Source organism: Piliocolobus tephrosceles, chromosome 9 (genome assembly GCF_002776525.5).
Source record: "Piliocolobus tephrosceles isolate RC106 chromosome 9, ASM277652v3, whole genome shotgun sequence".
Classification (NCBI taxonomy): domain Eukaryota; kingdom Metazoa; phylum Chordata; class Mammalia; order Primates; family Cercopithecidae; genus Piliocolobus; species Piliocolobus tephrosceles.
The window spans coordinates 83,435,597-83,450,792 of NC_045442.1; the positions used below are offsets into that span (position 1 = coordinate 83,435,597).

The 15,196-nt window shown below is 41.5% G+C and overlaps 1 protein-coding gene across 8 annotated transcripts in view; it reads left to right on the plus strand.

Moving 5' to 3' along the window:
- SHLD2 (shieldin complex subunit 2) overlaps positions 1-15,196 on the plus strand; it is an 86,690-nt gene that overhangs the window by 18,721 nt on the left and 52,773 nt on the right. For 6 of the 8 annotated variants that reach the window (XR_002734518.1, XM_023226060.1, XM_023226055.1 and 3 more), the window contains exon 2: positions 13,549-13,671. The exons of 1 other annotated variant lie outside the window; for it this stretch is intronic. Coding sequence is in view for 1 of the 7 variants with exons in the window: in XM_023226060.1 (XP_023081828.1) it covers positions 13,549-13,671 (123 nt within the window). In the remaining 6 variants the exon portion in view is untranslated. Of the gene's footprint in view, positions 1-13,544; positions 13,672-15,196 lie in introns of those variants that run through there. One more of the 8 variants, XM_023226057.1, reaches the window with a different exon arrangement.

Sequence of the window (15,196 nt, forward strand, 5' to 3'; positions counted from 1 at the left end):
ACAATCAATGTAACACACATAGGCAAGTGGATTAAAATAAGAGGGCTAAAATGACCTTTATGTTGAAATTAGAAGTTTCGTTGGCCTATAGGCAGAAATGACAGTTTAATTGGATTCTCTATGTTATAGTAATATATCATCAGAAGGATAGCTTGGGATGAGACTATTTTGAAGTTACATGGGGTGGATATTCAAAGTGCCATTTACATAGTTACTGTCCTCCACAGTTTCCCCATTAAATATGGAATCCTTGTGATTGCATTCTTGGAGGGCCATCGAAAACCAGTGAAGCACAGAGAGACAATTTTTTTTCTATAGATATCAATCTAAAGCAGTAATTGGCAAAAAAAAAAGAAAAAAAAAAAAAAAAAGAAAGAAAGAGAGATTTTAAATGTAGGATAAAAGCCAGGTGCAGTGACTCATGCCTGTATTCCCAGCACTTTGGGAGGCTGAGGCAGGTGGATCACCAGAGGTCAGAAGTTCAAGACCAGTCTGGCCAAGATGGTGAAACCCCATCTCTACTAAAAGTACAAAAACTTAGCTGGGCATGGTAGCGTGCCCTTGTAATCCCAGCTACTGGGGAGGCTGAGGCAGGAGAATTGGTTGAACCTGGGAGGCAGAGGTTGCAGTGAGCCGAGATCTTGCAACTGCACTCCAGCCTGGGCAACAAGAGGGAAACTCCATCTCAAAAAAAAAAAAAAAAAAAAGAGAAAAAAGAAAAAAAGAAAATAATATGGTACTGTGCTATGGGATAACAGGGAATACCTACTTTATATTGGGTGTTCAGAGAAGGCCTTGAAAAGAAGAAACATTTAAACTGAAATTAAAGGCTGAGTTGAAGCAACCTATTAAAGAGCTATGGGAAGGGCATCCTAAGTGAAGGAAATGGTGTGTGGAAAAACTGTGCTACAGAAAAGACCTCGACGTGTTTTAGGAATGGACAGAATCCAATGTGACTGTGGTTGTCCTAGTGGAGAATGTTGTGATTTTGGACAGGTGGATAAGCGTCAGATCATATAGGCAAGTGCTTTACATTTTACCTTGTGTGCAGTGGAAAACCCAATTGGAAGTATAGTAGGCATAAATTGTGTAGACTATATACTTAAATATACAAAGATGTAATTTTCTTTTCTTTTTTTTTTTTTTGGAGGCAGTCTCACTCTGTCACCAGGCTGGAGTGCAGTGGCACAGTCTCGGGCACTGAAACCTCTGCCTTCTGGGTTCAAGCAGTTCTCATGCTTCAACCTTCCAAGTAGCTGGAATTGCAGATGCATGTCATCACACCTGGCTAATTTTTATTTTTTGCTTTTTTGATATGGAGTTTCGCTCTTGTTGTCCAGAGTGCAATGGTGCGATCTCGGCTCACCGCAACCTTTGCCCCCCAGGTTCAAGCCATTCTTCTGCCTCAGCCTCCCGAGTAGCTGGGATTACAGGCACGCGTCACCACACCAGGCTAATCTTGTGTTTTTAGTAGAGGCGAGGTTTCTCCATGTTGGTCAGGCTGGTCTCGAACTCCCGACATCAGGTTATCCGCCCACCTTGGCCTCCCAAAGTGCTGGGATTACAGGCTTGAGCCACCATGCCCGGCCTAGAGATGAGGTCTTACTATGTTGCTCAGGCTGGTCTCTAACTCCTGGGCTCAAGTGACCCTCCCACCCTGACCTCATAAAGTACTGGGATAACAGGTGTGAGCCATTGTGCTTAGCCAATTTTATTTCTAAATAACTAAAATTTCCTTAGCTCTGTTTCTACTAGTTAATAGAGAACAATCCTGCTAAACAATCTTGCCACTTTAGGATAAAAAGTCAGTAGCTTCTGGTTTAACTAAATTAATTGAATGTTAATCTAAACCCTTCTAAATACTTTGTCCTTTGGATAAATATTCAGTTTCCTCACATAGCCCACCTCTTCCCTTTTTTTCCCTATGGTAGATGGTATCGGTAGAGAAATCTTATAATTTTTCCTGGCATTAAGGGAGATTCATATTATCTTTGTGCCATCCTCTGCCCTTCTGAGCCATTGCGAATGACTGACTTGATCTTGAATGGGATTGTCTGCTTCCGCCACTTCTGAGGATGATGTCCCTGCTACTACTGTAGCCCCTGGGGAACACATCTGTGCATGCTGGGTCCTCCTTAATCCCAGGCTCTTTTGGGTATACTGGCCCAATGGAGAGTGCTGATATGCTTGGGACTCTTATAAAGCAGCTTTACAGGAATATGGTTTGGGCATGTCATTGGCTCTTATGCCTTTAGCGAGGCATGATACTGTATTAGGTGCAAGGTTTTGCTAAATGGCTACAGTCCCTGGACCATAACTTGGGAAAGGGAAAGACAATTATTTCCCATTCTGGGTCTTTCCCCACAAACACTGGAGATTTTTCTTACCCTTCCACAAATAAGATTTTTTTTTTTTTGAGACAGAGTTTCATTCTTGTTGCTCAGGCTGGAGTGCAATGACTCGATCTTGGCTCCCTGCAGCTTCTGCCTCCTAGATTCAAGCGATTCTCCTGCCTCAACCTCCCAAGTAGCTAGGATTACAGGCGCTTCTACCGTGCCTGGCTAATTTTTTGTATTTTGGTAGAGACAGGGATTTGCCATGTTGCCAGGCTGGTCTCGAACTCCTAGCCTCAGGTGATCCACCCTCCCCAGCCTCCCAAAGTGCTGGGATTATAGGCGTGAGCCACCTCACCCGGCCCCTCAAATAAGATTTAGCTCCAGATAGGACAGGAGGTAAAAATTCTGAATTTACATCCACTCTTTCTTTTAACTTTTGTTTTTCTTTGAACTCTTCCCCCAAGTTTTTATGTCATCTTGATCAGTGTGAGAGAACTGTACTTATGTCATCACCTGCCTTTCCTCTGTGCTGAAGTTTACACGACAAACTCTACTGTGAATGTTTTCTTGGTTTGGTTGGTGATAGTTAAAATCACAGTTTTGGAGTTTGAAAAGTTGTCTTGGCCAGATGCAGTGGTATGGTTCTGAGGGTTAATTTTTATATGCACACATAGAAACACTCACACACACACATATTTGAGTTCAAAATGTATGTTACTACATTTTACAAAGGAATAAGTAATTTCAGAGATTCTATATCAATATTAAATCTTGGCTGGGTGCAGAGGCTCATGCCTATAATCCCAGCACTTTGAGAGGCTGGCACAGTTAAGGTGGCTTGAGCCCAGAAGTTTGAGACCAGCCTAGGCAACATAGTGAGACCCTGTCTCTACAAAAATTACAAAAATTAGCCGAGCATGGTGACACACGCCTGTAGTCCCAGCTACTCAGGAGGCTGAGGTGGGAGGATCACATGAGCCCAGGAGGTTGAGACTGCATATGATTCTACTACTGCACTCCAGCCTAGGCAACAAGAGAGAGAGACCCTGTCCCTCAAAAAGAAAGAAAGAAAGAAAAAATAAATAAGAAGCTCTCTTTTGGCCAGGCACAATGGCTTATGCCTGTAATCCGAGCACCTTGGGAGGCTGAGGTGGGCGGATCACAAGGTCAGGAGTTCAAGACTAGCCTGGCCAACAGGGAAACCCCATCTCTACTCAAAATACAAAAAATTAGCTGGAAGTGGTGGCGGGTATCTGTAACACCAGCTACTCGGGAGGCTGAGGCAGGAGAATCACTTGAACTCGGGAGACGGAGGTTGCAGTGAGCTGAGATCGTGCCATTGCACCCCAGCCTGGGTGAAAAAAGGCTCTCTTTTCTCTTAAGCCTCTAGATCTTATAATTGAAATTCTTAGCTTTCAAGAATTATTATTTTAATGGATCAAAGACCTAAATATAAGAACTGAAACTAAAAAATACTTAGAAGAAAATATAGGTTTAAATATTCATGAACTTGGATTAGACAGGTTTCTTATAAATATGACTCCAAAGGTGCAAAAGAACAAATAGATAAATTGGACTTTATTAAAATTAATTTTTTTTTTTTTTTTGGTGAGATGGAGTCTTGCTGTGTTGCCCAGACTGGAGTCAGTGGTGCCATCTTGGCTCGCTGCACACCTCCGCTTCCTGGCTTCAAGCGATTCTCCTACCTCAGCCTCTTGAGTAGCTGGGACTACAGGCATGCGCCACCATGCCTGGCTAATTTTTGTATTATTAGAAGAGACGGGGTTTCACCATATTGGCCACGCTGGTCTCGAACTCCTGACCGCGTGATCTGCCCACCTTGGCCTCCCAAAGTGCTGGGATTACAGGTGTGAGCCACTATACCTGGCCCTTAAAATTAAAATTTTTTTTTAAAGTTTTTATTTTTTTGAGACAGGGTCTTACCATGTTGCCCAGGCTGGAGTACAGTGGTGCCATCATGGCTCACTGTAGTTTCAACCTCTCTAGACTCAATCTGTCCTCCCACCTCAACCTTCTGAGTAGCTGGGACTATAGGCATGTGCCACCACATCCCACTAAGTTTTGTAATTTTTGTATTATAGAAATGGGGGCCAGGCACAGTGCTCACTCCTGTAATCCCAACACTTTGGGAGGCTGAAGTAGACGGATCACTTGAGGTCAGGAGGTCAAGACCATCCTGGCTAACATGGTGAAACCCCGTCTCTACTGAAAATACAAAAAAATTAGCTGAGTGTGGTGGTGGGCCCCTATAGTCCCAGCTACTCGGGAGGCTGAGACAGGAGAATGGTGTGAACCCAGGAGGCAGCGGTTGAAGGGAGCGGACATCGCACCACTGAACCCCCACCCGGGCTGGGAGAGAGAGTCTGTCTCTAAAAAAAAAAAAAAAAAAGGGGGCAAAGAAAGAATTTGAAGAGATATTTCTCCAAAGAAAATGTGCGGATGGCCAAATAAACACATGAAAGGGTGTTCAACATCATTATTCGTTAGGGAGATGCAAATAAAAATCACAGTGAGGCCAGGTATGGTGGCTTATTGCCTATAATCCTAGCACTTTGAGAGGCTGAGGCAGGAAGATCACTTGAACCCAGAAGTTAGAGACCAGCCTGGGCAACATAGGGAGATAGGCGTGGTGGTTCATGCCTGTAGTTCCAGCTATTTGAGAAGCTGTGGTGGGAGGATCTGCTTGAGCCTGTGTCGTTCAGGCTGCAGTGAGCCGTGATGGTGCCACTGCACTCCAGCCTGGGCAACACAGCAAGACCCTGTCTCTTAAATAATAATGATAATAATAATAATAGGGATACCAATTCACACCCACTAGAATGACTATAATAACTTAAAAAATCTCAAAAAACAAAACAAAACAACACACACACACACACAAAACAAAACCCCAACAACTGTTGATGAGGATGTGGAGAAATGGGAACCATTATAGGGTTCCTTACTGATAGGAATGTAAAATGGTACAGATGGTCTGGCAGTTCCTCAAAAAGTTAAATGTACAGTTGCCATATGACACAGCAGTTCCATTCCTAGGTCATCCCAAAAGAAATGACAACATATATCCATGCAAATACTTGTACATGAGTGTTAATAGCAACAATATTCATAATTGTAAAAGAGTGCTAACAATCTAAACGTAGATCAGCTGATAAATGGATAAACAATATGTGGTCTGGCCGGGCGTGGTGGCTCACACCTGTAATCCCAGCACTTTGGGAGGCTGAGGCAGGTGGATCACCTGAGATGGGAAGTTCAAGACCAGCCTGACCAACATGGAGAAACCCCATCTCTACTAAAAATACAAAATTAACTGAACATAGTGGCGTATGCCTGTAATTCCAGCTACTTGGGAGGCTGAGGCAGGAGAATCGCTTGTACTGGGGAGGCAGAGGTTGGGGTGAGCCGAGATCATGCCATTGCACTCCAGCCTGGGCAACAAGAGCAAAACTTTTGTCTCAAAACAAAAACAAAAACAAAAACCAATATGTGGTCCATCCATACAATGGAGTATTATTCAGCCATAAAAAGGAATGAAGTACAGATTCCTGCTGCAACATGGATAAACCTTAAAAACATGATGCTGAGTGAACGAAGTCACAAAAGATCGCATATTGTATGATCCCACTTATATGAAATGTTCAGAACAGGAAATCCATAGAGATAGAAAAGAGATAAATGGTTTCTAGGAGATGGGGAGGGAGACAATTGGGAGTGACTGTTAATGGATATGGAGTTCCTTTTAGGTAATAGAAATGTTCTGGAATTAGTGTAGATGGTTGCAAAATGTGAATACACTAAAAACTACTGAATTGTATACTTTGAAATGGTAAATTGTATGCTATGTGAATTTTATCTCAATTAAAAAAAAATTATAGGCCGAGTGCAGTGGCTCAAGCCTGTAATCCCAGGCTTTGGGAGGCCAAGGTGGGCAGATCACTTGAGACCAGGAGTTCAAGACCAGCCTGACCAACATGGCGAAAACCCGTCTCTACTAAAAAAACAGAAATTGGCTGGGTGTGGTGGTACATGCCTGTAATCCCAGCTACTGGGGAGGCTGAGGCACGAGAATTATTTGAATCCAGGAGGTGGAGGTTGCAGTGAGCCAAAATCACATCACTGCCCTCCAGCCTGGTCAACAGAACGAGACTGTCTCGGAAAAAAAAGATAAATTATGATATTTACTTTGGAATTAAATAATTAGTAACCTTTAGTAAGGTTTAGTAAAGGTTTAGTAACCTTTAGTTAACCCAGTTAACTTCTGTGTCTTATATTTGTCTTTGTACTGAAGTAGTTGAATGCCACTGAGCCACAGAATGAGTTGCCAGAAAACTGGGGCAACATTGTCTTTGTGGGAAAGAGAATACTCTGTTATTACCTTAAAATTAGTTTCCCTCGGAGTATGAAACGTATCAATTGAAGGGCTTTAAATAGTGAGTGATGTGTTTCAATTTATAGTTATATTATATTTACACTTGATCTTAGCCAAAAGGCTGAGAAGCGATTTTATATTATATTTATAAAGATCCCTTTAGCTTTCTTCTGGAGACTGGATTGGTAGGGACAAGGTGACATTGGTGAACTTGGTTAGAAAACCAGTCAAGCCTGTGTGCAATGGCTCACGCCTATAATCCCAGCACTTTAATAACTACTGGAGTTATTAAAGCCAGAAACAAAGAGCCACACATGACTACTTACCTCTTCTCACCTCTCATATTCAAACTATCTCCACAATATATTATGTCTATTCAATTATCTTCAACTTACTACCATGTCATAATATAGCTATTGTTATTTCTTCCCTAGAGTACTGACTGTTTTTTTTGTTTGCTTTTTTTTTTTTGAGACGGAGTCTCGCTCTGTCACCCAGGCTGGAGTGCAGTGGTGCGATCTTGGCTCACTGCAACCTCCGCCTCTGGGGTCAAGTGATTCTCCTGCCTCAGCCTCCAGAGTAGCTGGTATTGTAGGCACGGGCCACCATGCCTGGCTAATTTTTGTATTTTTAGTAGAGACAGGGGTTTCACCATGCTGGCCAGGCTGGTCTCAAACTCCTGACCTCAGGTGATCCGCCTGCCTGCCTCCTCCTCCCAAAGTGTTTGGATTACAGGCGTCAGCCACTGCGTCCGGCATAAGTTATATTTAAAACAATGGGAAAGGGTAGGAACACCTAGGGATAGAGTGTGGGAAATAGAATAGGGCCCAGAATACAGCTATGCCAAATTTCACATGTACAGGTTAGATAGTGAAGGATAAGGAGTGGGTCAGTTCTGTTGAGAATGCCCTGAAAGTTTGAATAATGATAAGCACGTCCATTTTAACATAATGAGGTAGTGGTGACATTGTAAAAGGAGTTTCATTGTAGTGGTGGTCAAATTGTCATGGGTTAAAATGTAAATTGGGTATGAGGAAGTGGAGTGTACAAAGATAGTTTTCTGAATGTTTTACTTGGAAGAGGACAAAAAATTGAGACTAGATAGTTTGAGGAGGATGAAAGGTCAAGAATTCTAAGCTTGTGATACAAATGTCATCAACATCAATGAATAGGTAATGTAAACACATTAATCCTGGGATGGATGTGAGAAGAGCAAAGAAAGGAGCCCTGGGGAAATATCAGCTCTAAAGGTTGAGTAGAGAAGGAATGAGTGATCTGAGAGTTGGAAGGAGGAGTAGGAATTGTCATAGAAACTTTAAGCTTCTTGAGGGCTTGTGACTGTGTGTGTCATGTTCATCATTTTATCTGAAGTTCTTATCAACAAAGTAGCTTTCGGTAAATATTTATTAAACAAAGACATAAATTTTAAGAGCCATCTGCAATGTCAAATGTAACCCACAGTTGAATGAATATGAGGACAGGGAAGTGTCTCTTGACTTTGGTGTTAAGCAGCTGATTGCCACCTTCTGTAGAACAGCTTCAGTGGAGTCTCCATGATAGAGATAAATGCCAGGTTGCTGAGGACTAAGCATGGAAAGATTTGAGAGTGGAGACAGTAAGTACAGATATTCTTTTCAGAAAGCTTTGCTGTTTTTGAAGCTTTGCTCATAGAGAGATATGAGATAGTAGGTAGAGGGGCAGGCTGTGTCTGGATGAGAGAGATTTCAGCATGTTTATATGCTAAATAGAAATAGGAGGAAGGAAGGGAGAAGTTGAAGATGTAGAAGAAAGGAGGTGTGTGTGATTGATTATACATTGTCTTTGAGGTTAGAGGGAATGGAGTGAAGATACTGGGTTGCAGTACAAATGAGAATGCAGTTTCTACTGAAGTAGGAATATAGGAACAATGGATGGTGCAGATGGGGAAGTGTTTGGTTGGCAAGTAAGAATTTGGGGTATCAACACTTGACTTTTTTCAGTGAAGTGGGGATAAGGTCATCCACTGAGATTATAGTGGGGAGGAGATGATGATTATAGGGGACTGTTTGAGGAGAAAAGGAGAATTTCAAGAAAGCCTCTGAGGGAAGTGAGTGGGCAAGCTGAGTGGGAATACTTAGAAAAAATGGAATCATGGGTTTTTCACGGCTGTCGTATATATATTTGTATGAATGATTTCCTTCTCTCAGGGCTCAGTAGCCTGGGTAAGCACACAATTGAACAGTTGGATTGATCTTGGCCTGGGTTTTATGTGTCGGGGTGACAGGTTAAGGAGGCAAGAGATTTCAGTAGTGAGAGTGTTTGAAGTGGTGGGCCATTGAGTCTAGGCTGAATAGGGAACAAATGAAACCAGAAGGTGGCTGCTAGGAAATAAAGTGGTTGGTGTTCAAGGCTGGATAGTGGAATTGAAGATTGAATGGGAGGAGCAGTTGCTGGTTATGACAGAATACAGGATTCAGCTATGGTGTGGGTTTATGAAGTAGAGACAACGTTCCCAAGTCTTTAGTGAACATCAAAGAGTGTCAACTATTAGAACTTTAGCTCCAGTCGGGCAAGGTGGCTCATGCCTGTAATCCCAGCACTTTGGGAGGCCAAGGTGGGCAGATTACCTGAGGTCTGGAGTTTGAGACCAGCCTGACCAACATTGAGAAATCCCATCTCTCTTAAAAATACAAAATTAGCTGGGCTTGGTGGTGCTTGTCTGTAATCCCAGCTACTTGGGAGGCTGAGGCAGGAGAATCACTTGAACCTGGGAGGTGGAAGGTTTCGGTGAGCTGAGATTGTGCCATTGCACTCCAGCCTGGGCAACAAGAGTGAAACTCCATCTCAAAAAAAAAAAGAACTTTATCTCAAAGGCAGGTGGTAGCAGATAAGAGGTAGGGAAAATTTGGTGAAGAAAAATTCAATTTTTAAAAATGTTTTAGGCTGGGCGTGGTGGCTCATGCCTATAATCCCAGAACTTTGGAGGCCAAGGTGGGCAGATGGCTTGAGCCCAGGAGTTTTAAACCAGCCTGGGCAACATGGCAAAACCTTGTTTCTACAAAAAATTAGTCAGGTACAGTGGCATGCACCTGTAGTCCCAGCTACTTGAGAGGCTGAGGTGGCAGGATCGCTTGAGCCCAGGAAGTTGAGGCTGCAGTGAGCTGTGATTGTGCCATTGCACTCCAACCTGGGCAACAGAGGGAGACCCTGTCACAAAAAACTCAAAAAAACAAAAAACAACATTTTATTTTGGTGATGGAATTCTGTATTGTTTTGAAGAGTTTTGTTTGTTTTAAAGACATTAACCAGTTTTCTCGAGGGATATTCTATGACAAAGTGGGTTCCCTTACCCAGTAAGTTTGAGAAACTGCAAACTCTATCCCCTTGGTAATTCACAATGAACATCAACTTAGATTAATAAAGGCTCTGGGAAATGATGTTCCTATTAATGATTTAACATTTATTGAGCACTGTCTAAGGCTCTGTTCTAAGGCTCCCACATGCATTACTGTTTCCAGTCTCTACAGCAACTCTGTCTCATTTAAGTCACATGGCTAAGCTAGAATGGAAGAGCTGGGATTCAAACCCAGAAAGACTTGCCCCATAGGGCTCTCAAGCCTATAACTAGTATGGAAACAGGCTTAACATTAAATCCAACATTTCCCTTTCTTGTTTGGTTATGGAACCTTATTATCTTTTAGTATTTATAGAGAGATTAGTCAGTTGTCCACAGCATGGACCCTGGGAAGTGTTGCCTGAGTCAGTTTACACTGGTGACTACAGTCTTTTAAACAGCATTGTTTTAGACTATAACTAGTTTTTTCTAACTTGGTTCTCTGTTGATAATACTTAAATGTTATATTTATTTTTCTGTTTGAGAGCCTCGTATTTTGACTTCAAGGCATTTTATATTCCCTTTCACAATGACCTTCCCAGGAATCAAAGATACTCTCACCACCACACATTACATTTGAGGTACTAAAACAGTTTGTAATCCAAATAGCTATTTCACTTTCCTTTCTCTGGTCTAAGATTATCTTGTTGTAATTTGTTTTTTAAATTTAGAGACAGGATCTTGCAATGTTATCCAGGCCAGTCTCAAACTCCTGAGTAGCTGAAAATATAGGCATGTGTCACCTCAACCAGTTTATTGTAAAATTTTAATGTTTAGAGATCTTGGAGATCATCCATCTTTTATTTTTAACATTATTTATTTAGTTTTGCAACTAAAGAAAATGACAGCTGTGTAGTGCTGTGGAAATTATAGTAATTCATATCCAAGCTTGAATGTCAGCTCCGCCTCTTTGCTATAGCTGTGGCCTTAGAAAAGCTACTTCGTTTCTTGAAACTTGTTTCTTCCTCTAAAAAGATGAGGATAATATCTTGCAGGGTGGCTATGAAAATTAAATAAGACAGTTCATACAGTATCTGGCACGTGGAAAGTCCTCAATGTTGATTACCCATTTTTTTCCACTTAAGGAAATAGTCTCAATCCTATACCATGAATGAATTATGAAAATAGTTGGAGAAGAAACAACACTTTTAAATGTGAACTGTCTCAGTCTTGTGCTGACATCAGCTACATTTCTGGTAAAGTGATGATGTCATGATACAGGTTGTATTAAGAGTTAAAACCAGTTTCCTTCTGGCTTTCCAACTGAATAATAAGCAAAACCTGCCTGGGCAAACATAGACCTATTTATTGGCTCACTTATTATTAATGTTAAACTAGATTTGGTGCTGACATCTCCTGTTCTTGTTTTAAAATTTCACTGTTGTCATTTAAAATCTGACAGACCTTCAGAAGCTTCATAGAATGCTTAATGGTTTAAATCATCTCTAGAACATGGGAAGTATCTTTTCCAAAGTGGTTTTCTCCATCTGTCAGTATGTTCAAAATCATGTATATAGGACAGAATTGCTTGTATTTTCACATTTACTACTGGATGCCTGTTTGGTTTTCATAGCAATCAACTTTTGGAGTTTATGGGCAGTACTTAACGTATATATGTAACCTAAGCATGGATAATTATTTAAAATAAGATTATTGAAAGAAAAATCTATAGGAATTGTTCAGTTTCACAACAACTCCCTAAGCAAAGAAAAAATAGGTTGGTTTGAGCTGTATGTGATGGGATTTCTAATATTCTATTCGAAATGCCCCGTAGTAAGCACTAATAATATGTATTAATGAGCTGAATTTGATTTCCAATTCCAACTCTGTCCCTTGCAACTTCTGTAACCTTGAAGGCTTCTCTACGTTTCAGTTTCTTCATATGTAAAAGAGATTACCAATATTTCCCTCCAAGGTTGCTGTAACAGTGAAGCGTCAAGGTTTTTAATATAGCCAGCACAGTCTGTGGCACATAGTAGGCACATAGCCATTGCTTGTTTCTTCCAGACATCTCACTGCATTTTTCAGTAATATTCTTTTCAAGTATGTTCTTCTTTCTCATTCCTTAACATTTAGAAGCTGTATTCAAGAGAGAATATTAATGTTTGCCAAGTAAACTGAAAATATTTCCTTTGCAGCCCACACTTGAGTGTTTTAGGCCGGGCACGGTGGCTCACGCCTGTAATCCCAGCACTTTGGCTGAGGCGGGCAGATCACCTGAGGTGAGGAGTTCGAGACCAGCCTCAACATGGAGAAACCCCATCTCTACTAAAAATACAAAATTAGCCGGGCATGGTGGTGCATGCCTGTAATCCCAGCTACTTGGGAGGCTGACACAGGAGAATTGCTTGAATCCGGGAGGTGAAGGCTGTGGTGAGCCAAGATCGTGCCATTGCACTCTAGCCTGGACAACAAAAGTGAAACTCCGTCTCAAAAAAAAAAAAAAGAGTGTTTTAGCAAAAAATGATTTTATGTATGATATACCTTGGTTTAAATCCTGGCTTTTTAGTTTTAATTTTTTATTTTTCGAGACAGGTCTTGCTCTGTGGCCCAGGCTGGGGTGCAGTGATGTGATCTCTGCTCACTGCAACCTCCGCCTCCCAGGCTCAGGTGATTCTCCCACCTCAGCCACCTGAGTAGCTAGGACTAGAGGTGTGCTCCACTATGCCTGGCTAATTTTTCTATTTTTGGTAGAGACAGAGTTTCACCATGTTGCCAAGGCTGATCTCAAACTCCTGGGCTTAAGCAATCCACCAGCTTCGGCCTCACAGTGTTAGGATTACAGGTGTGAGCCACCAAGCCCAGCCTGAATCCTGGCTTTTGAATGTACTAGTGTTTTGACCTTAGTTTGTAATCCAAATAGCTATTTCACTTTCCTTTCTCTGGTCTAAGATTATCTTGTTGTAATTTGTTTTTTAAATTTAGAGACAGGATCTTGCAATGTTATCCAGGCCAGTCTCAAACTCCTGAGTAGCTGAAAATATAGGCATGTGTCACCTCAACCAAATAAAATTTTATTGTAAAATTTTAATGTTTAGAGATCTTGGAGATCATCCATCTTTTATTTTTATTACTTTTATTAAGTTAATATAAGTTAAATATAAGTTACTTTTATTAAGTAACTTAGGCAAGTTACTTAACCTATCTGTAAAGTATTATGAGGCTAAAGTGAGTAATGATATGTAGAAAACATCTAGTTCATTGTCTGGTTTGTATATTCCCAAATAAATGTTATTATTTTAAATGGAAACTGTTGTTTAATAATTCATATAATTCATGGCTTTTGAGAGCCTGCTCTACTCAAACCCCATTAAGAGCAGGCGGGAACATTGTGAATGAATGTTGGGCATATTATTTTGCAAGTGACTGAATTTGGCCTTGCCTATAATCAGGTTCAGCAGAAGTGGTATTTTCTTTCTTTCTTTTTTTTTTTTAAATTGAGACAGAATCGCGCCCTGATGGCCGGACTGGAGTGCAGTGGTGTGATCTCGGCTCACTGCATCTTCCGCCTCCTAGGTTCAAGCGATTCTTCCATCTCAACCTCCCCTCCCAAGAAGCTGGCATCACAGGTACGTGTCACTATGCCTGACTAATTTTGTATTTTTAGTAGAGACGGGGGTTTCACCATGTTGGTCAGGCTGGTCTTGAACTCCTGACCTCCGCCTGCCTTGGTCTCCCAAAGTTCTGGGATTACAGGCGTGAGCCACTGCGCCTGGCCAGAAGTCGTATTTTCTGTTGCATTTGAGGTAAAAGAAATTGATGGGCTTGTTATTGCATTTGGCGTGGCTTGTGTTTCTCCACTGACTGTCAAACAAACAAACAAACAAACAAACAAAAAATGCTACATTCATGAATGCCACAAGAGAGATTTCCCGATTCCCGAGTGCTACAGCAGACCAAGGTACGTTTTGGTATCTAAAAAGTTTTTCATCTTCTGCTGATCTTGTTTATTAGAAATAAATATGTTACTCTCCTGTATTAAAATTTAACACAATATTGGCAAGCTAAATTTAATCAAATATTCTGCCTATTTTAAAATTCACTTCCTAGCCTGTCCATCCTTCCTTATTTTGTTGTTGTTGTTGTTGTTGGATTTTGTTTTGTTGTATGCTTCTAGCAGCCTGAAGCCATGGTTTTTAGTTTCTGTCTATGGTGATAAGTGGAAAGGAGGGACGAGGAAGGGGCTTTACTGGCCCAACCAGAAATAGAAACTAAGAACCCAGGACTATATTCTCTCCCTTGGACACCCAACACTATATAAAATTGATTCCTGCCCAGGCAGACTAAGAAGCATGGAAAGCTGGTGCTAAGAGTGTTACGAGATTTCCTAATAAATAGAAAAGCTCAAGGATTGACATTATAGAAAAAGGTTTCATTTTGAAGTGTTTATAATGTACTTATCAAGTTAATAATAAGGTGTTTTTATTTTTTGTTTGTTTATTTTTTTCTTTGAGACGGAGTCTCACTCTGTCGCCCAGGCTGGAGTGCAATGGCTCGATCTCGGCTCACTGCAAGCTCCACCTCCCGGCTTTACGCCATTCTCCTGCCTCAGCCTCCCGATTATCTGGCACTACAGGTGCCTGCCACCACACCCAGCTAATTTTTTTTTTGTTTTTAGTAGGGACGGGGTTTCACCGTGTTAGCCAGGATGGTCTTGATCTCCTGACCTCGTGATCCACCCACCTTGGCCTCCCGAAGTGCTGGGATTACAGGCGTGAGCCACTGCGTCTCATCTTTTTTTTGTCTTTTTAGTAGAGACGGAGTTTCACCATGTTGGCTAGGCTGGTCTCGAACTCATGACCTCAAGGCCTGCCTCAGCCTCCCAAAATGCTAGGATTACAGGCATGAGTCCCAATAAGGTTTTTAACAGGATACCAAAATAATCAACATTTATTTTAGAAGGTGACTTTCTTCGATGAGATGTCAATGTCTACTTTCTGTTATGTAGTGTTATTTAGTGTTTCTTTTTTCTTTTTTTTCTAAGTCTGGGTCTCTGTCACCCAGGCTGGAGTACAGTGGTGTGATCTCGGGTCACTGCAACCTCCGCCTCCCAGGTTCAAGCAATTCTGTCACCTCAGCCTCCAGGGTAGCTGG